The sequence below is a fragment of the Carassius carassius genome, chromosome 1 (genome assembly GCF_963082965.1).
Source record: "Carassius carassius chromosome 1, fCarCar2.1, whole genome shotgun sequence".
Taxonomy (NCBI): Eukaryota; Metazoa; Chordata; class Actinopteri; order Cypriniformes; family Cyprinidae; genus Carassius; species Carassius carassius.
In genome coordinates, this window is record NC_081755.1 from 24,359,400 (window position 1) to 24,382,515 (window position 23,116).

At 41.3% G+C, this 23,116-nt stretch overlaps 1 protein-coding gene across 1 annotated transcript in view; it reads left to right on the plus strand.

The window, feature by feature from the left end:
* LOC132116851 (uncharacterized) overlaps positions 1 to 23,116 on the plus strand; it is a 58,765-nt gene that overhangs the window by 29,263 nt on the left and 6,386 nt on the right. The window contains exons 2-7 of the mRNA XM_059526137.1: positions 6,086 to 6,260; positions 6,419 to 6,523; positions 11,767 to 11,918; positions 12,018 to 12,065; positions 12,291 to 12,366; positions 15,788 to 15,834. Of these exons, the coding sequence (XP_059382120.1) occupies positions 6,089 to 6,260; positions 6,419 to 6,523; positions 11,767 to 11,918; positions 12,018 to 12,065; positions 12,291 to 12,366; positions 15,788 to 15,834 (600 nt within the window). The 5' untranslated portion in view covers positions 6,086 to 6,088. The remainder of the gene's footprint in view (positions 1 to 6,085; positions 6,261 to 6,418; positions 6,524 to 11,766; positions 11,919 to 12,017; positions 12,066 to 12,290; positions 12,367 to 15,787; positions 15,835 to 23,116) is intronic.

The following is a 23,116-nucleotide window of genomic DNA, read 5'->3' on the forward strand; positions in this document are numbered from 1 at the left end:
GTCACGTTAGAAATTTGGTAAAACACCAAGTTAATGTTTGTGATAGTATAGGTCCTTGTAGACTGCACGAAGAGTGAGTTACAGACATTTCTATAGAAGTTTACAGCGTGAAAGTTTATGGTTTTGCGGAACTCGGTTAGAGTTTTCCACGAGGAGAAAGAGTGAACGGCTAGTCAGAACGATTTAGTTACAAGGACTTTGCCAGCGAGTAGCCTGCTCGGTTGCCCTTTTGTGCATCGTCTGAAAAAATGCACTCATCTCCAGAACCTTTCCCTGCTTAGCTGTCGGACGACGTCTTCAATCACCAGCATCGCAAGCATCGCGTTGCCGCGGCGTGAACGACGACATGCCTATCAGCACTACAACAGCAGTGAGTTTTTTTTTTTGCGCCACGGTGCGAGGTGGCCATTGTGTTTAAGGTCTCCCCGCTCCCAAGCCACACTTCAGGCCTGCAATGTGTCCTCCTATGACTGTTGGGGTATTCAGTTTATTTAATTGAGTGGGCATTTAGTCATTTTGCCGGCTTATATTTAATTTTGTGGTTATTTAATTGTGTTTCATTTGAATTACACTTGATATTTGAACTGTATATATGTACATACTATATTTTTTCCAGTAAATAGTTCAAACAAATTTCTGTTGAAGATTTGCATTACATTGGGTTTATGACATTATTATGATTATAATTTTGATACTTGAGGCAAGATATTGAGTAGACTGGTTTAAAGTGAAAGTATTTATCAATACTGGTTAAGATAAGTGACCTGTGAATTGATGTTTATTTCACTTACAGTATTGATAGCCATTTAAAACAGGTGGAATATGAATGTCACTATAAAAGTTAATGTTCATTTAACATAGCACTTGAGATAGCTGAGTACAATTAGTGTTTTACTTTAATTTGGCTATAAAGACACTGAATCACCACTTTGAATTGAGTTAAAGGCTGCCCTTAAGGTAAACGGTTACAAGTATATAATAATTAGGGAATTACATTTTGTGCATTAATTAATTTAGAGAGAGATTTTTTGATAAATAGGAATTCGGGGAGCGCACTCCACACTAATAGAGAACCTCCTTTTCCATTCTACAAGGTTTACCTGTCCAATGCCATGAGTACAAGCTCCCATGGGACGTTGCCGTCTTTCCCTCGCCTGGCGAGGCTTACCCGTTCGATGTTCTGAGTTGATACCCCATCGGATGCAGCGAGAGCCTCCCAGCACGGGTTTTCTTTTCCTTTCCCCATCCAGCGAGGCTTACCAGTCTGATGCGTGTGCTCCCATCAGATGTCGGCTAGAGTTCTCCCGGTTGGGTTCCATACTTACTACCCACAAGCGAGTGTCATCCATCTGACGCCGTGAGTGTCGACCTCCCGTCGGATGTTGCAAGAGTCTCCTTGTCGGTCAGCCCAAAAACCTTTATATCTGCCAAACTGAGAGGACCCAGCCGTCCGTCATCCTGAGTCTTAATCTCCAGTCGAAGGCTTCATGGGCTCTCTCAGTCAGCCATTTCCCTTTGCCCACTGAATAGCAGGGGCTTATCAGCCAGTAGGGCCCGTACGCCGACATGGTGATCTATTCCAGTCGAGGCAACTCGGGCCCTCCCGGTCGGGCTATACAACCATGCTGCTCCTCCTCATCAGCCGGTAGGGCCTACCCTTCCAATGCTTAAGTCGCTCCCACTGGAGTACATAGGCTTTTCCGGCATGCCAATGAGATGATTTCTCAGAAAAATAAAATCAGCCCCCACCAGTACTCAATACTTTTTTGGGGGGCATTCTTAATCTGGCGGCTGTCCTCTTGTTCATTTGCTTTTTGGGGGGTACTCTAGATTCAGGCCATTCCCGAGCTCGGAGCCCTTCCCCGGACAGCACACCAAATACCATACCTCAGCTAATTATAAGTAAGAGTGAACTTGTGAAATGAGGTTTTACGTAACAAGGTTCGGGAGGAGCGCGTCAGATACTTAGTCTAATCAACACCGTTGGACCACAATCAAGTAATCAATACCATAGTATAAATACCGCTGGCTTACCTCTATCCATTGATGGTTTATCAGCATCCCTCCTCCTCCCCATCTCCTCACTTCGAGTTCACTTTACAACTAGGCATGGAAGGGGGGTTACTCTAGGTTCGGGCCATTCCTGAGCTCGGATCCCTTCCCCGGACAGCACGCCAAATACGCATACCATACCTCAGCTAATTATATGTAAGCGTGAACTTGTAAAACTGTTTCTTTCGTAAATTCGGTTCATCAGCATTGTTAAAACATATTTATCATTCAATGGAACTGTGTTATGATTTAGATTTAATTTGTATATATTTTGAAAGCATTGAATCGCTATAGAAATCGTGATTCATTAGATTCTTAGCATTTTAAATCGATTACTGTCCGAGATCGGCAATTCACGATTCAAAAATAATTTTTCAAGATCGATGCATATGAACCATCTGGGTTTGTAATCGATGCATCGAGAAAATGAGTCAATTGTTAGACCCCTATAATTTGCACCACATTAAAGACTGAAACCAAGATGGCGGCACGTACACACGCAGCGGCTTCTCTCTGTCCCGACATAAAGGTGTTTTCGTGTTTTTGTCTTGTGAGTCGCAGTGTTTTTGTAGTTCGTCATCACGTCTACCTGTCTGTAAGTGCGCATACAGTTGCGAGTTTCTGCTCTATGTCGGCAGAACCGAATTTTTACAGTTAAACTCCGCGCACGCAGAACAGCTGCGGAATCTCGGTCTGCTACGGAGGCCTACATCATCACCGACCCCCACTACTGCATCTCGCCCACAGCGGAGGCGCCACAAGCGGTGTGAGAGGCAGCAGACGAGGGGTACTGTACCAGCACATCACTGAGCAGCAGACAGCACACCCTGATGCTTTTCTCATCATAGCTGGGGATTTCAACCATGCTGACTTAAAGAGTGTGTTTCCAAATATACACCAACACATTAACTTTCCAACACGAGGTAATAACATTTTGGACTTTGTTTACACCACACAGAGAGGAGTTTACAAAGCCCTCCCCCTTCCCCCACCTCGGAGCCTCAGACCACATCACTGTCATGCTAATGCTAATGCCTGCATACAGAGCGCTCATTAAAGTCGCCAAACCAGTTCACAAACAGATTAAAGTGTGGCCAGAAAGATCATCAGAGGTTCCTTCAACAAAACTGACTGGGACATGTTTAAGCAGGCTGCCACATGCAATAACACCAATGACCTCCAGGAGTACTCAGAGACTGTCACAGCCTAGACACTAGGAGCCTTTGGCAGGGGATACAGACCATTACAGACCACAAGCCCCCACCAAAGACCGGTGACAGTAACATATCTCTGCTGAACGAGCTGAATACCTTCTTCGCTCGCTTTGAGCAACAAAACAGCACCACTGTACAGAAGACTCCACCTCCTCCCGGCGACCAGGTGATGACACTGACCCCAGACAGTGTGAGGAGATCCTTCAGCAGGATCAATGCATGCAAAGCTCCGGGTCTTGACAACATCCCTGGGCGTGTACTGAGAGACTGTGCAGCAGAACTCACTGATGTCTTCATAGACATTTTCAACATCTCACTGAGTCAGGCTGTTGTTCCCACATGTTTCAAAACTACCACCATCATTCCAGTTCCGAAGAAGCCATCTCCATCATGCTTCAATGACTACCGTCCCGTTGCACTTACTCCATCCTCATGAAGTGCTTTGAACGGCTAGTCATGCACCACATCAAGTCTGCCCCCCCCCTCCCTGGACCCCTTCCAGTTTGCATATTGCTCCAACCCGTCGACCGATAATGCCATCGCCACTGCCGTCCACTCAGCACTCACACATCTGGAGAAAAAGGACTTATATGTCAGAATGCTGTTCATAGACTTAAATTCAGCATTCAACACAATCATCCCTCAACAGCTCTTTTACAAACTGGTCCAGCTGGGGCTCAACACTTCGCTGTGCAACTGGCTGTTGGACTTTCTGACTGGAAGACCTCAGGCAGTACGGGTCGGCAGCAACACATCCAGCACCATCACACTGAACACTGGGTTCCCCCAAGGATGTGTGTTGAGCCCCCTCCTCTTCACTCTACTGACCCATGACTGCACACCGTTGCACAACTCCAACCTCTTCATTAAGTTTGCGGATGACACGACTGTGGTGGGTCTCATTAGCAACAAAGATGAGACAAACTACAGGAGCGAGGTGAGCCGCCTGGCCGGGTGGTGCAGTGACAACAATCTCTCTCTGAACGTGGAGAAGACTAAGGAGATTGTTATAGACTTCAGAAGAGTGCACACTCAGCACGTTCCTCTGACCATCAACGGTGCGACTGTGGAGAGAGTGAGCAGCACCAAGTTCCTGGGTTTGCACATCACAGAGGACCTCTCCTGGACTGAAAACACAGCAGCACTGGCCAAGAAATCACAACAGCGTCTCTACTTCCTCTGTAAACTGAGGAGAGCCAGAGCCCCACCCCCCATCATGCACACCTTCTACAGAGGCACCATCAAGAGCATCCTGTCGAGCTGCATCACTGTGTGGTATGGCGCCTGCAACACGTCCTGCCGAAAGACTCTGCAACGCATAGTGAGAGCAGCTGAGAAAATCATTGGTGTCTCTCTCCCCTCCCTCCATCACATTTACGGAACCCGTCTCACTCGCAAAGCCCTCTGCACCCACCCGTCTCACAGCTTCTTCAGCCTGCTGCCATCAGGGAGGAAACTGCGGAGTCTCCAGGCCAGAACCAGCAGACTGATGGACAGCTTCATTCATCAAGCTGTCAGGAAGCTGAACTCAATCCCGAACTTGCCCCCCCTACCCTCCTCTGCCCTAGGCACAACTGAACTATGACCCCCCCACCCCACCCCGCCTCCCACTGACATACGATGACATGCACCAGTCACTTTGTGCAGCATACATACGTTTTTTTTTTTGCACTAAAAATCTTTTATCTGCACTGTTATTCACTTCATAGATTTGCATTCTATCTGCCATGTGCCTTGCGCTGCTTTATATTTTGATCTAGATTTTTAGGCTGTACTGTCAATGTTATCTGTATGCACCGGGGGTCTGAGGTTAACACAGTTTCGATTCTCTGTATGTACTGTACATGCAGAAGAATTGACGTGACGTCACATTTTAACTTGCACATTCTCAAAAAATTGTTGCATATGCGATCATTTTGGTCACAGTCTAGAGCCCTAACTACTTTTAATTTTTATTTTTTATAAACAAACAGTGAAAGAAGCAAGTTTCTGTGTTCATTTCTATGTTAACATATAACATTTGTTTATATGTTTCCATTGTTTTTCTGTTATGTAAACACATGCTAGATGGACTTCTCGTCTTTTGGAGCATCTTGCGCATGACACATGCGTGCCAAAAAACACTGTGAAAATACTCAAATTAAAAGAAGTTATATTTTTAAAAATGTGCCTTTCAAGGGTGCATCAAGATGACTGAAAAGTTTTTTTTTTTTTTTTTTAAAGGGTTCTCATGGTCTTGGAACATTAATATACAAGTAATCTAAATTGTAAATCACAAAACTACTGGAAAAGAGTGGGTTCTCTGAAAAACATTCAGCAGTTACAATTTATGAAATCCTATGATGAGTTTAACTGTATTGATGATTTTTAGTTGCTTTAGGGCCCGTCCACACAGAGGCGTGTTTAGCTGTATACGCATACATTTTGTATCATAAAGCCATTTCATTCACATGGATCTGGTGGTTTGGGAGATTAAACCCAATATTTTTGGAAACCGGGTCACATACTGTATAAATTAGAAAATGCCACCTTTGTGTTTTTGCGTGGACAGCAAATGCGTATATTTTCTGAAACTATTAGCTCACGTATCACCCCTAGTCAGACATCGCTATGTCACGTAACAGCAACAAAAACATGGAGTCGGATAGGGAAACCTCTGGCTTTGAGTGGACGTAGCCTTAATCTATTTACAGTTTTAGTTTTTATGTATGCATATATTTAGCTATTTAGTTATTTTGAAGTTTACAACATAGCAAATGTTTATGATCAAAGGTGTCTGATCACTAAAAATCATTGACTAAATGCTGACTTTGCTGCAGAGGATGGATGGCGAATTATTCACAGATTCAGAGCATGACTGGAGCAGCTCATCAGAATCTGACTGGATGAGTGAGACTGGAAAAGGGAAAGGAAAAAAAGGGATAAAAAGAAAGATGAATCAACAAAATGGTTACAAGAAGAAAATAGCCAGAACTAAAAACTCTAGTCTTCCAGGTAAGCATAAAATGACATCTAATATTTTTAACACTAATTTTTTAAAAAGTCAGTGATCCTTAAATAGTTGAGGTTCATCAGCAAATCCAATGTCAAGCATCTCCTAGACATTTATTTTTTCATTGATCTGAATAATACCTCTGATCTGCTTTTTTAAGGGGTAGACCTAACGGATATCTTTCAAGAAATCAGAAAAAAGGACCAGCTGGCCGTCCATTGTGGAAAATTTGCAGGTCGTCTGTACAGAATAAAATATGACAATGGTACGTTTTTTTTTTCACATTGTGAGATTAAATTGCATATGTAGTCTTTAAAGTCAGATTTAACTAATGTAGACTGTCACTTAATAAATAAATACATACACACTCTATATGTATAAAAGTATTGGGACACTTGACAATTACACCAACAGGGACTGTAATGACATCACATTCTAAACACATAGACAGTTAATATGGAGTAGGTCCCCACTTTGCAGCTATAGGGTGATACCATGAAATTGGTGCCTTTTGCGTCCCTAAGAAATAATAAACATAGATTTAATACAACAACAAATACATTTGCATTTTAAAAACATAACAATACTATATATTCTTTCATCAATATTACATAAAAAAAGTCACTTGAAATATTATTTTAAATAATTTAAATAACATTTATGCTGATAAGGGTAAAGTTTTTGACTTGTCCCTCACTATGATTTTTATTTTTCAGCAGGACTTGGGAGGGTTGGGGGGCATCATGCAATGTCAATACTGTTACCATTTTTAAAATGTAAATTTAAACAATTATATATTACATGTAATATAATCAATATATCTACAAGTAAAATCCTTTCAAAGTGTACAATGTGCTACAACGTGCCTATCTTCCGGCGTGCCGCTACGATGGCTTCGCTGATGAGCGCTCTGTGCAAACTTTGCTGTTTTTCGTGTTTTTTTGTGTTATTCGTGTTACTTAGTATACTTACTTTTGCTCAGACAGTACAGACTCTAATACAGTACGATCGACAAACACTACTGGACATCCGATCAAATTTAAACTTCGGTTCGGAAACAACGCCGCCCCTGAACTCCAGCTTCAGCGTCTACGCGCTCCCTCTGTTGCCGGCTTGCGTCCTAAGACACCCTCGGAAAAGGAGGAAAGGCAAGCGTGCTGGAATTATATGCAGATCGCGGAAAAGAAGTTGTAATCCTCCTCTCCCTACCATCTTGTTAGCCAACATACAGTCTCTGGATAACAAACTTGATGAACTTAATGCGAGAATCACATACCAACGGGACATTCGTAACTGCTGCGTTCTGGCTTTCTGTGAGACGTGGTTACACTCAGAAGTACCCGATACAGCCATTACACCGCCTGGATTCTCCGTTTTTCGGAGGTGGAAGTGTGTGCTTTGATTAACACTCGCTGGGGCACTGATGTTACAGTTTTATCTACACACTGCTCCCCTGAGATTGAACTGCTCTCCGTTAAAGTGCGCCCCTTCTACCTCCCGATTAGAAATTGCTCATCCTGACTCTGCTTTTATCGTTGTTGGGGATTTTAACAGGGTGAATATGAGGAAAGTTCTTCCCAAATTCTACCAGCACATTAATTTCCCCATTCGAGGTGATCAGACATTAGATCACTGCTATTCAACACTAAAGGACAGTTACAAACCCCTCTCCCGACCAGTCCTTCATGGATTTCTGTTTTGTATTTCTTGGTTTCTGTTATGTTTCTGTCTGTTCCCCTCAGTGAGTCTGGCCCTCCTTCCCTCCACCAGAGGCTCCACCTGTCCGCCTCCCTCCTGGTCTGTGTCGTGTCTTGTCGTGGAGCGTCTGGGAGCCGCTCCGTAGAGGGGGGGTCCTGTCACAGTGTCTGGGTTGTGTTCCCTGGGTTTCCACTAGGTGTCCTCCTTTCTCACGGTGTCTGTCTCCTTATCACTTCCTGTTCCCTTATTTGGTCACCTTCCTCTTGTTGAGTAATTGATTGTTCCCCACCTGTCTCCTGTTCCCTCATTATCCTTCTGTGTATTTATACCCGGTCTGTCTGAGTCTGTGTTACGGAGTCCTTGTTTAATGTTTATAGTTATTCACTTCCGTCGCCTCTTGCCTTGCCTTGCCTTGCCTTACCTTTTCTTGCCTTACCTTGTCTTCGTGTCTTGTTTATGTTCTGTTTGGATATTCTGGTTTTGACCCTGCCTGGACTGTTTACCCCTTTGGATTACCCCTTAAATAAAGGACTTACCTGCAATTGGTTCCCTCTCCTGTGTTTCCTGTAACACAGTACGTGACAGTTTCAAGATGCAGCAGGAGACAACATACAGGAATACACAGACTCTGTGATAGGTTACATTAACAAATGCACAGAGGATGTTGTTCCAGCCATTAACATTAAATCATTTCCAAACCAGAAACCATGGGTCAATGGTGAGGTGCGGGCCAAATTAAGAACACGGACTTCAACTCTGGTGATTTATTTGCTTATAAGAAGTCCAGGTATGACCTTCAAAGATCAATAAAATCAGCAAAAAGAGACTTTAGGGACAGAGTCAGAATATCATGGCTCTGACCCCCAACGCATGTGGAGCAGTCTACGCTACATCACAGACTACAAAGGAAGGAAAAGCAGTGGTGTGTCTTTGTCTGCCTCTTTACCAGATGAGCTCAATACATTCTATGCTCGTTTTGAGGCAGGCAATACATTTCCTGCTGTGAAAATACCTGCTGAAACTGACACCTGCCCCTTGGTTCTAACCACACACGAAGTGAGTAAGGCTTTCAATAGAGTCCACGGCCACAAAGCTCCAGGTCCAGATGGCATACACGGACGTGTCGTGAGGGCCTGTGCTGTCCAGTTAGCAGATGTCTTCACCAACATCTTCAACCTCTCCTTGAGACTTACAGTGATCCCCACATGCTTCAAGCAAACCACCATCATCCCTGTTCCCAAGAAAACTACTGTCTCCTGCCTGAACGACTACCGTCCTGTAGCACTGACATCAGTCATCATGAAGTGCTTCGAATGGCTAGTCAAATCCCACATCTGCTCCTCTCTGCCTGACACCTTGGACCCATTACAATTTGCTTACCGTTCTAACAGATCCACTGATGACGCCATTGCAATGGCCATACACTCTGCACTAGAACACTTGGAGGGAAGAGACACCTATGTGCGGATGCTGTTTGTTGATTACAGCTCTGCATTTAACACCATCATCCCTACCAAACTTATAGCCAAACTGAAAAATCTGGGTCTTAACAGTCACTTATGTAACTGGGTCCTGGACTTCCTGACCGGAAGACCCCAGGTGGTCAGAATTGGCAATCACACATCCTTCTCACTTATACTCAGCACTGGTGCTCCACAGGGATGTGTACTCAGTCCTCTCTTGTACTTCCTGTTCACTTATGACTGCTCTGCTAAGCATAGCTCCAACATCATCATCAAATTTGCTGATGATACTACTATCCTAGGACTCATCACTAATGGCGATGAGACATCCTACAGAGATGAGGTTAATGCACTCACAACATGGTGTGCTCATAACAATCTCTCTCTAAACGTCAGCAAGACTAAGGAGATGATTGTGGACTACAGGAAGTCACAGAGAGAGGGTCACGTTCCCCTTCATATCAACGGAGAGATAGTAGAGACAGTTAAGCTACAAGTTCCTTGGCATTCACATCTCTGAGGATCTTTCCTGGAGCCTACACTCAGAGACCATAGTGAGAACAGCCCGTCAGCGTCTCTACTTCCTGCGGAGACTGAAGAGGTTTGGCATCTCCTCTAACATCATGTCAAACTTCTACCGCTGCACTATAGAGAGCATTCTGACCAGCTGCATCACTGTATGGTACGGCAAATGCTCTTCTTTGGACCGCAAAGCTCTTCAGCAAGTGGTGAGAACAGCAGAGCTCATCATTGGACATAAACTCCCAGCCTTACAGGACATCTATCAAACTCGCTGCTTGAGAAAGGCTCGCAGCATCATCAAGGACCGCACTCACCCTGTTCATCACCTGTTTGCCACACTGCCATCTGGCAGACGTTTCCGATCCATCCGATCACGGACAACCAGACTTAAGAACAGCTTCTATCTTCAAGCCATCAGACTACTTAACAATCAGCTGTCCTCCATCTAAAAACCGGAATACATGCTGCTCTTATGTTTACTTTCATTGTGCTTGCACTGCCACTTTTTTTAATATTCCTTTATGTTACTCTGTGACACTCTAGAATGACTTTTGGACATTGCTCTACTCAGGAATACATCTGAATGTGTGCTGCTCTTAAGTTTATTTATTGCATCTGCACTGCCACTTTAATTTTCCTCCATGTAGCTCTACGTCACTCTACAAAGACATTTTAGACACCGGAAATACCCCAGTAATCATAATATTACCTCAGGACTTCTTATGTACACTATAACTCTAAACACTGATTACCTTTATTGTACCTGTTACTTCCACTTATGGGCATATAATGCTCTTTCCATGTCTTTCTGTCTATGGGTACTGTAGTCACTCAAGAACCTCAGGGCTCTTCATGTACGTCTATATCTTATGTCTTGTTATTGTCACTGTATGTCTGAGCCTCGTCACAAGCATTTCAATGCCCAGTTTTCCCCAGTGTTAACTATGCAAATGACAAATAAATGCCTCTTGACTTTTGTGAACTTGACTATTAGCTAGAAATAAGCAAATTATTTTGAAATAGTCAAACCGGTTACTGTCCGTCCTGTTACTTTCAGGGTAACATGTTTTAACATTGAGGTAACAGGGATGACATAGATTAGGTGTCACCCTGTTTTTACAAAATGCAAACATGTTTAAAGGTCACCCTTGGGTGTAATTTTGAGCCAATGCCTATATCATTCAGTGGCATATGAGCACGAGTAACATTTTAGTTTGTATTTTTGGAAGTCTTACTATTACTGTTTCTGTTAATGACCGGGATAGGATTAACAAACTGACTTATTGTAAAGGTAGCATCCTATCACAGTATCATGCTTGAATGCACTGAGCTGTTCAGAAAGAACCAATTTTTCACAGATGTTTGTAAATGCACACTGAGTGGCTAGGTGCTTGAGTTTAGACACCCGTGGAAATAGGTCTGATTAGAACACCTGAATTCAGTAATTAAGTATGTCCCAATATTTTTGTCTTTTTAGGCTTAGTCCACATGTACACAGGTATTTTTTCCGTCTTTGTTTAAAAAAATGTTGTCCACATGAAAACGCAAAAACAGGCTATGAAGCGCTGTCAAGAGCATACCAAACCAAAATGTGGTGATATAACCCTAAATGTAAAGCCATGTTGGCCAATCAGAAGCCTGGCATAAAAGCATGTACTCTGATGTCACAAGCCAAAATTTCCAGTTTCACAGACTACGTGACAAAAATCCAACCAGAGTTTCTGAAAAACTTCCCCCTGGCAGGATTTTTCAAAAAGGTTTGGTTTCAGTAACATGATACTGCATTCATATGTTCTGTATGTTTCTTATGTTTCTCTGTCTTCAGGAGAGAAATGTATTTCATGTAAAGGGAAATGGTTTACGCCCAGTATGTTTGAGAAGTTTGGAGGAAAAGGACATCACAAGAAGTGGAAGAGTAGCATCTATTACAAACCATCAAATGGCTTTCAACAAATGCCATTAGAGAAACTCATACAGGTATGTATTCAGCTAGTGTGAAGTCTGAGTTTATTTGACATTTTTATGAGCATATGTGAACCTCATCTTATTTATATGAACCTTCCCTTTTTCTCCTAGAATGGGTGCCTTTCAGAATTTGGACAACTGAGGGAGTCAAATAGAGAGGTATTTTGTATATACAGTACCAAAGCCCATAGGCTTTAAATCAAACCATATTCATATGTTGTAGTTTAGACATCAACAGTGATTGTATTATGTGGATTATGAATCGACTTTGATATTTTTGGCTTTTTTTGGCTTTATAGATTACTTTTGACAATTATCCATTAAGTTATTATCATGGAGAAATGTTTTAAAATCACTACCCTTATTACCGCTATTTTACCATAGGGGACATCAAAAAGATTGTTTTCCAAGACTCTGGAAACACCCGTATGTGGAATTGAAGAGGAAACAATCCAGCTGGGTGAGTTTGAATCAACATTTGAATTTCAGATTCATTAATTAGTGATCTACCAATGGTGATCTGTCTCAACATCACACCATTTGCTTTTTGTTACCTATTCTTCAGTTCTCGGATCCCCACTATACTTGCTCGAGGATGTGTTGCACATATTAAACCAGATTGCTAAATCCAGATTGCCAAAGAGCTTTTTCTCTAATTGTTAGGGTTTCTGTTTTTTATGTGGTCATCTACATTGACCCTAATAATGTTTCTGCTTTATGTTTGTTTTCTACCACAAACAGACAGTTCTTCAGATGAGTCTGTATCTGTTGGTGAAACAGCCAAAACGGTGAGATGTGCTTGTATTGAGCAATTGTTTTATGTGTATTATCCTACTTTGGAGAGTTGAGTTTAGTCAAAGTCCCTTTAAGGCAACTCATGTCACTCGGCAGCCATCTTTTAAATGCCTCTCGGCCATGCAAGTGCAGCTACTCTCTCTTTTTGAATGGGGAAACATCAAATTTTTCAATTATTCAAAACTTAAATCTGACAACAACTGTTTCATAAATGTTGTTTATTTTGCTCAAATGGTGTTTAAAAAAAGGTTATTTTCAGGCTAGAACAGCCAGTGCACATGTCCAGTCCAAGGCGAATGTCTCGGAATGCTTACCATTTCTGTAGAAACCGGGACTTTTAAAGGCAAGCTGCAGTGACACATTGACTTAACTGATTAGGAAGTGGCTCTTTTGCTCGAAAGACGGGGCTTCGTTCAATAGAGTGGCCAGATTGAGTTTTGCATTTTTCCCCATTTTAAATTTCTTGGTTACATATGTAACTGTTGTTCCCTGATTAAGGGAATGGAGACGTTATATCTTGTTATATCTTGTAAGGGTTTACTGGGAGCCCCAGTCATCTCTGATTTTAAGGGAAAACACTAATGAAATCTGGCTAGTGGATTTTGCAATCCAAGCCACTCCCCGTGCATCTGGACACCTAGCCCAGTACAGGGGCTGACCTAAGACCCAGGCAAGCTAACACTAATACTGGGCCTGGCATCAGACTGCTCTGCCAATTCTGACTGCCTGGGGTGCTGGAGGACACTTAACCAGGGTTCACCTTCCGGGGAATTAATTGGAGGAAAAAGGTGCTTGCATCCCTGGGTGAGGGGGGAATGGTGCAGCAAGCGTGAAATTGGCCAGTCCTTCTCGCCAATTACCTATTAACCAACACATAGGAAGAAATTGGCTCTTAGCAGACAGGAATTTAAATTTGACTGAATACAGCGGCTCCAAGGGAGCCTTCTGAAGGCCAGCCAGGACAGTAGAAAGATCCCTGGAAGGCACCAGGGGTGACCAAGAAGATTTAACCTTCTGGCACCCCTCAGGAACTTAAAGATCAGGTCATGCTTACCCAGGGACCGGCCGTCCACTGCTTTATGATGTTCTGCAGTAGCAGCAACATACACTTTCAAGGTGGAGGGTGACAGTCTACTCTCTAACCTCTCTTGCAGGAAAGAAAGCATGACTCCAATCGTGCATCTTCAGGGGTCTTTTCGGTGAGAACAACAACAGTTTGTGAACAGACTCCACTTCAAAGAAAAAGCTTGCCTCGTAGAGAGGACTCTGGCCTGAGGGAAAATGTCTTCCACCATTGGTGGCTGATAACTTTGGTCTGTTGCCTACCAATATCCAGACGCGGGTGCTGAGCCCCTGAGAAAGGAGATCCTTCCTCAGAGGGATGCTCAAGGGAGGGGCTGTCGCAAGGAGCATGAGTTCCCAAAAACCAGTTCAGAGTGAGCAGTAAGGCACAACCAGCAAGACCTGTTCCTGTCTTCCCTGACCTTGCACTGGGGGAAACCCATACTTGCATAGAGACCGGGCCATCTGTGTGCAAATGCATCCATGACAAGGAGGGCCTGGGTGAGGGAATAGTATAGAAGGAAGTGGGAGGACTCTCAAGAAACAACCAGATCCCACTGAGCTTCCCCAAATTGACTCCAGATCAGCTGGACCTCTTGGGAGTGAAGTTGCCATTGTCCAGGAAAAATAAGCTGTCAAGAGAGCACCTCGGCCACATGGAATGTGGATGTTGTGCAGCGACTCGAGCCGCATCTGACTCTAGAGGAGGACATGATCTTAGACAATACTGGCAGTTGATGTACGAAACAGTCACAGTGTTGTCCATGCGAATGATCATGGCTATTGACAGATAACAACTGCAACCAAGAGAACAGGGACAGAGCAGCATCTTTAAAAAATGTGAGTCATCTGTGATTTGCTCTCTTAGTTGAAGTGCCCAGGGGCATCGCTGATGACAGGGACACCGCTGTATGCACCATAACCCCAACCAGAACCGCCTCTTCTCTTTCCAGCTCTCAGAAACAATTGGCATTGTGCAGTTGAAATTCATTCACCCGCTTGAAAGCAAAAATCTGAATGAGTGGATGCACCTGTCGCCTCTTTATACCTGTATCCATTTAAAGTTTTAAAATCACTACTATAATATTTTACCATAGGTGACACAGACAGAGTCCCATAAAATATTATTTTCCAAGACTCTGGAAAAACCTGTATGTGGAATTGAAGAGGAAACAATCCAGCTGGGTGAGTTAGACTGAACATTTGCATTTCAGATTTATTAGTTAGTGTTCTACCATTAGTTATATCTCTCAACATTACATCAACTACTGTTTATTATCTGTTCTTTAGTTCTCTGATCCCCACTATACTTGCTTAAGGACATTTTGCACATATTAAGCCAGGTTGCAGAGACTAGATTGCCAAAGAGCTTTATCTATCATTGTTAGTGGGGGGTTTTTTTCTTTCTTTTTTTATAGTGTGGTCATCTACATTGACCCCTAAATATTTTTATGGTTCATGTTTGTTTGTTTGTTTTCTACCACATACAGACAGTTCTTCAGATGAGTCTGTACCTGTTGCTCTAAGAGTCAAAAAGGTGAGATGTGCAGGTAGTGATCAATTGTAAGTTATTGTGCAAGGATTGGACTTGAGAACCGCTGTATTATCCCAAATAATTAACTTTATATTTCACCTTCTCCCTCAGTTACTGAAATGTACCTAATTACTGTGCCCACATATCCTCCATTAATACATGAACAATTTCCTTTCTTTTTGGCACAGAACAAGAGAGAATCTACTGCCAATGTCGGATGTTAGTGAGCTCTTTTATTTTCTATATATTATGTTATTTCTCTTACTTTGAACCTTATGATTTCTAAAATGTCATGTTTTTATTAGACTGTGAAGAGCCATGGTTTCTTTCACATCTTTTGTTTTTATTTTTAATTAGAATAAGAATATTTGTAAATATTAAACCAGGCTGAGTCTAGATTTTTAAAAAGCCTTTTCCCTTATTGTTAGTGTTTTTGTTTTTTATGTGGTTATCTACATTGACCCTAAAAAAATATTTCATCCACATACAGACAGTTTTTCAGATGAGTCTATAACTGTTGCTGAAAGAGTCAAAATGGTGAGTTGTGCATGTATTTTATTATTGTAAATTGTTATTGTATGTGTATTATCCTACTTTGGAGTATATTATCCTATTATTATTATTATTAATGACAGGATGTAATAACAGCAGTAGACTCTGCTTAATATTCTATAGAGCGCCAGGGGTTGACATCAAGCAATCTAAACACCGCCGTTTTGGCAGGGCATCAGGACAGCACTAGAGCGGCTGTAGCATTGGTATTGACAAACAACCATTTAAATCAAGACTATTTACTACTTACAAACCTTACTACATTTCAACATGGTGGACAGCTGCTGTGCACCAGGATGCCAGAACAGGAGGGTGAAACTAGGGTTGCCAACCATCCTGTATTAGCCGGGACGTTCAGGCTTAATATATGTGTCCTGTACATGACCTCTCTGGGCCCGTTTCTTGCCCCCTCACGCAGTATTCGTTAAGTAAATCAAAACATCCAGAACGCAACAGTTAGAAATCATCTGCCGTTGTTCTGACAAATAATGCTACCTATATGATTATGTTACCAACACTGTATTTATCCTACTGTAAGGGTAGGTTTAGGGTTGGGGTAGATGTATATGCTAATAGAGCTTTACCCCTTATTAATATAATGTTGGAAGCAAAAACTGGCAGGTCGCACTTGCGCTAATGCCAATTCCAGTAAATCAGTTTTGGCAAATACAAACAACGTGATTATTTTTCATGAGTCTAACATTCAGCATCGCAAGAAAACATGCCATCAATCTGAGATGTGATCAATAAGGGAAGCCGTCTTTCACTATTGCAAAATTAAGAAAAAAATTTTACATTTAAGTAATAGCTTCTTAACCTTGTTGCCTATCTTATTCTTAAAACACACAAAATGACCAATAAAAAAGTGTCAAGCACTAAAAACACTGCATAATAAATCTATAAGTTATCTTTAACTCTTTACCCCCAGCATTTTTTTTTTACGTTTCCAGTCACCGCCAGTGATTTTGATGATTTTCACTAAAATTTGATAACCTGCAGTATATTTTGTTGTATGAATATTTGAATATGCAATACACCAAAATAAAGATCAAAGCCTCTACTTTTAAACAAAATCTGAAAAATATCTGTTTTATTCTTTCTTTATCAACACTTGAATATACTATAGGTAGGTTTCATAAAAAAGTATAATTTTGAGCAAAAAGGTGAGAAAATCTTATTATCAAAAACTACATATGGAGAATACTCAGTATGATTATCAAGGCATAAATCCAGTAAATTGCTTCATCAGCAGCCATATACCACTTCCTATATCATTATTTTACTCTGTAACATTATGCAGTTTTCATTTATATGCTGTCTATTGCTGATGATCACATTATTTATCATATGCATCTTTTTACATAAGAGATCTCTAGTTTTTTGTCCTTTTCAAGTGTGTTTTTGTTTGGGAGCATTTGTACTTTCAGAAGATGTGTAATAACCCGAGTTTATAACAGTGAAAACACGGAAAGTCGTAAAAATTAAACTACAGTTATCACACCTCAAGACATCGATCCGATGATATATTTTTAAGGAATTTGTCTTGCTTTTGTACTTAAATTGCTATTGTGAGTAGGATTATTTCTTCCACGTCTCCACATCCAATGCCTCTTTTGCTTAATCGAAACTTAATTGTTGCTACACTATGTAGGCTAACTGATAAAATCATCAGAGCAGCACTGACAACACCTTTTTGTGCAAACTGCGTGACCGTTATTACAGTTAAATAAATAATTGCACACCTCAGAATGTTCATCAGCCAATCAGATTCAAGCATTCAACAGCCCCATAGTGCATACATACATACATACATACACATATATATGTGTATGTATATATATATATATATATATATATATATATATATATATATATATATATATATATATATATATATATATATAAAAATATCTATATATATTGATATATTTTTAAATGTTTATTTCTTTTAATTTTGATGAATATAACTGACAACTAAGGAAATTCCCAAATTCAGTTTCTCAGAAAATTAGAATATTGTGAAAAGGTTCAATATTGAAGACACCTGGTGTCCCACTCTAATCAGCTAATTAATTCAAAACACTTGCAAAGGCCTTTAAATGGTCTCTCAGTCTAGTTCTGTAGGCTACACAATCATGGGGAAGACTGCTGACTTGACAGTTGTCCAAAGAAGACCATTGACACCTTGCACAAGGAGGGCAAGACACAAAAGGTTCTCGCAAAAGAGGCTGGCTGTTAACAGAGCTCTGTGTCCAAGCACATAAATAGAGAGACGAAGGGAAGGAAAAGATGTGGTAGAAAAAAGTGTACAAGCCATAGGGATAACTGCACCCTGGAGAGGATTGTGAAACAAAACCCATTCAAAAAAGTGGGGGAGATTCACAAAGAGTGGACTGCAGCTGGAGTAAGTGCTTCAAGAACCACTATGCACAGACGTATGCAAGACATGGATTTCAGCTGTCGCATTCCTTGTGTCAAGCCACCCTTGAACAACAGACAGCGTCAGAAGAGTCTCGCTTCAAAAAGGACAGGACTGCTGCTGAGTGGTCCACGATTATGTTCTCTGATGAAAGTAAATTTTGCATTTCCTTTGGAAATCAGGGTCCCAGAGTCTGGAGGAAGAGAGGAGAGGCACACAATCCACGTTGCTTGAGGTCCAGTGTAAAGTTTCCACAGTCAGTGATGGTTTGGGGTGCCATGTCATCTGCTGGTGTTGGTCCACTGTTTTTTCTGAGGTCCAAGGTCAATGCAGCCGTATACCAGGAAGTTTTAGAGCACTTCATGCTTCCTGCTGCTGACCAACTTTATGGAGATGCAGATTTCATTTTCCAACAGGACTTGGCACCTCCACACAGTGCCAAAGCTACCAGTACCTGGTTTAAGGACCATGGTATCCCTGTTCTTAATTGGCCAGCAAACTCGCCTGACCTTAACCCCATAGAAAATCTATGGAGTATTGTGAAGAGGAAGATGCGATATGCCAGACCAAAGAATGCAGAAGAGCTGAAGGCCACTATCAGAGCAACCTGGGCTCTCATAACACCTGATCAGTGCCACAGACTGATCGACTCCATGCCATGCCCCATTGCTGCAGTAATTCAGGCAAAAGGAGCCCCAACTAACTATTGAGTGCTGTACATGCTCGTTCTTTTCATGTTCATACTTTTCCAAGATTTCTAAAAATCCTTTCTTTGTATTGGTCTTAAGAAATATTCTAGTTTTCTGAGATACTGAATTTGGGATTTTCCTTAGTTGTCAGTTATAATCAAAATTAAAATAAATAAACATTTGAAATATATCAGTCTGTGTGTAATGAATGAATATAATATACATGTTTCACTTTTTGAATGGAATTAGTGAAATTACATTTTTGATAATATTCTAATTGTATGACCAGCACCTGTATGTGTGCGTGTGTGTGTGTGTGTGTGTGTGTGTGTGTGTGTGTGTGTGTGTGTGTGTGTGTGTGTGTGTGTGTGTGTGCGTGTATATATATATATACAGTACAGACCAAAAGTTTGGACACACCTTCTCATTCAAAGAGTTTTCTTTATTTTCATGACTATGAAAATTGTAGAGTCACACTGAAGGCATCAAGGGCTATTTGACCAAGAAGGAGAGTGATGGGGTGCTGTGCCAGATGACCTGGCCTCCACAGTAGGGCTGTCGCGGTTAAGAAATTTCCCCTGCGGTTATTATGGGTGGGCTCAATAGCGCGATATGCGGTATTACCGCCTTTTTTTATTTTACATACCTAATTTATCCTGATTTTGCTGCATACAAAGCTCTATCGTTGAGTTATGTAGCATATATTCTTGCTTTTTTAACTGACAGAGAGACACGTTTTAAAACACTTTTTGTTTATTGTTAAATGCCAAACAGCAACAAGAACATGCGTTTTACACCTTTTTTTTTTTTAAAGATCACAGAGTTCTAACATGTATTAAACGTATTTGCGCGCGACTTTGGACAGCAGCGGAAATCTAGACTGATTATCGCGTCACCACTGGCCCACAGGACAGTGGATTCGCGCTGGAGTTGGAGATGCACTCCTCAAGCAGATAGCGTGTGTGAGCTCGTTATCTGCTCATGCTCTCTTGGGTATGGGCACTGATGCGGAGGTTGTCCGTGACTTCAGCAGGTATGCCTGTTACTTTCACGGCTGTATTTTACAGATTTCGCAAAGGCTTCAGCTACTCCTAACTGTCGGCCGGTCTCAGCTGTTCTTTTTGATGTTGCTCCGCGATCTGATGCTTGAGGGGGCAGCTGCGCTGGATGACAGGGGACACTCTAAAACGCTTAACATGGCTTAATGTACTAAGACAGTGATATTAACAGACCAAACTCACTAAAAATCATACTAATAAATTATACTATCTACAAAAAAAATCAGATGAGCCCGGAATATGAATGCAACTCTAATAACACGTTAAGCCTTTTCCTCCCATAGAAAACCGTTATAAGAAAACGCTTAATGTGGCTTAATGTACTAAGACAGTGATTTTTAAAAAACAAACTCACTAAACATTATACTAATAAAGTATACGATGTACAAAAAAAAGACAGATGAGCCCTGAATATGAATGCAAGTCGTTTAATAACACGTTAAGCCTTATGATGGTTTTCTATGAGAGGGAAAGGCTTAACGTGTTATTAAACGCGTTGAATTCATATTCAGGGATCATCTGATTTTATGTAGATAATATACTTTATTAATATGAAGTTTAGTGAGTTTGGTCTGTTAATATCACTGTATTGGTACATTAAACCACTTTAAGCGTTTTTCACTAAGCGTTTTAGAAAACGTCCCGATGACCTCAAATTAGATGTATTGCTGCGTCACAGGAAGCTTTTTGCAGCAAATTTTGCATATCGGCTCATCTATATTCGCTGGCTCGCCCTTTTCATTGGTTTGAAAGCCAAAATGTTCCCAAACTGGCGACGTGACATTGGGTTTTGTGATGAGATCGAGCGCCTCCCATCATTTCAGCCGGCCTATTCAAAACAAACGAAGCACCATAAAGCTACCACGGCTCGCGAGGAAATTACAGTCCTAACCATATTGTATCATTAATTTATTTAACATTGAATGCACAGTGACAAATTGAAAAAACAAGAAGGCCACAGCCTCATAAAAAAAAAATAATAAAATAAATAAATAAAAAAAAACTGAACGCTGCGGTTGCCGCGGTTTCTGCGGTTGCTATCTTTGCTCTGCGGTTTGCTTGTCAATAGTGCGGTATTACAATATTGCGGTTATCGCGACAGCCCTACTCCACAGTCACCGGACCTAAACCCAATCGAGATGGTTTAGGGGTGAGCTGGACCGCAGACAGAAGGCAAAAGGGCCAACAAGTGCTAAGCATCTCTCGGGGAACTCCTTCAAGACTGTTGGAAGACCATTTCAGGTGACTACCTCATCAAGCTCATCAAGAGAATGCCAAGAGTGTGCAAAGCAGTAATCAAAGCAAAATGTGGCTACTTTGAAGAACCTAGAATATTACATATTTTCAGTCGTTTCACACTTTTTTGTTATGTATATAATTCCATATATAACTCCACATGTGTTAATTCATAGTTTTGATGCCTTCAGTGTGAATCTACAATTTTGATAGTCATGAAAATAAAGAAAACTCTTTGAATGAGAAGGTGTGTCCAAACTTTTGGTCTGTACTGTATATGTACAAACCCGATTCCAAAAAAGTTGGGACACTACAAATTGTGATTAAAAAAGGAATGGAATAATTTACAAATCTCATAAACTTATATTTTATTCACAATAGAATATAGATAATATAGCACAAGTTAAAAAAGTGAGACATTTTAAAATGTCATGCCAAATATTGGCTCATTTTAGATTTCATGAGAGCTACACATTACAAAAAAGTTGTGACAGGTAGCTTAGAGGCCGGAAAAGTTAAATGTATATGTAAGGAACAGCTTTAGGTCAACTGGCAACATGATTCGGTATAAAAAGAGCCTCTCAGAGTTGCAGTGCCTCTCAGAAGTCGAGATAGGCAGAGGATCACCAATTCCCCCAATGCTGCGGCGAGAAATAGTGGAGCAATATCAGAAAGGAGTTTCTCAGAGAAAAATTGCAAAGAGTTTAAAGGTTTTCATTATCTACATTGCATAATATCATCCAAAGATTCAGAGAATCTGGAACAATCTCTGCGTTAGGGTCAATGCCGGAAAACCCTACTGGATGCCCATGATCTTTGGGCCCTTAGATGGCACTGTATCATATACAGGAATTCTACTGTAATGGAAATCACAACATGGGCTCAGGAATACTTCCAGAAAACAATGTCGGTGAACACAATCCACCGTGCCAGTCGCCGTTACCGGCTAAAACTCTATAGGTCAAAAAAGAAGCCATATCTAAACATGATCCAGAAGCGCAGCCATTTTCTATGGGCCAAGGCTCATTTAAAATGGACTGTGACAAAGTAGAAAACTGTTCTGTGGTCAGACGAATCAAAATTTGAAGTTCTTTTTGGAAAACTGGGACGTCATGTCATCCGGACTAAAGAGGACAAGGACAACCCATGTTGTTATCAGCGCTCAGTTCAGAAGCCTGCATCTCTGATGGTATGGGGTGGCATGAGTGTGTGTGGCATGGGCAGCTTACACATCTAGAAAGGCACCATCAATGCTGAAAGGTATATCCAAGTTCTAGAACAACGTGTGCTCCCATCCAGATGTTGTTTCTTTCAGGGAAGACCTTGCATTTTCCAACATGACAATGCCAGACCACATACTGCATCAATAAAACAATAAAACATGCAAACCAACACAAAATTAGGGATTAAAAGGGTTAAGATTTCATGACATTTATGATGTCTACTGTACTCACAGTGATATAGCTACTTGCTATTTACAATGACAGCTAGGGTCGATTACGTTCGCTTATTGATATGTAGGTTAAAAGCACCCTGGGGTTATTATAGACTGTTTCATCAGGCGCATGCACCTGGTACAAAGTTAACTTCTGGTCTGTGTTTGTTTATCAGGCTGGCTAGTGGCGCCGGCTACTAATGCAGTTAAAGTTAAAGTGATGAGTAATGAAGTTGGGCTCAGGTTAGTGTTGAGCAATATGGTAATTTTATAAATCGTCATATCGTCAGCCCGTGAGATCGACGATACACAATATTATCGTGCATGGGTGGAGCAGGAGAGAGACTCTTTGTTCTTGTCATATCATAACTATTTTGTGTTTTAAACTGCGCCGGTACGCGAGAGAGAGCATATGGAATCACCAATAATA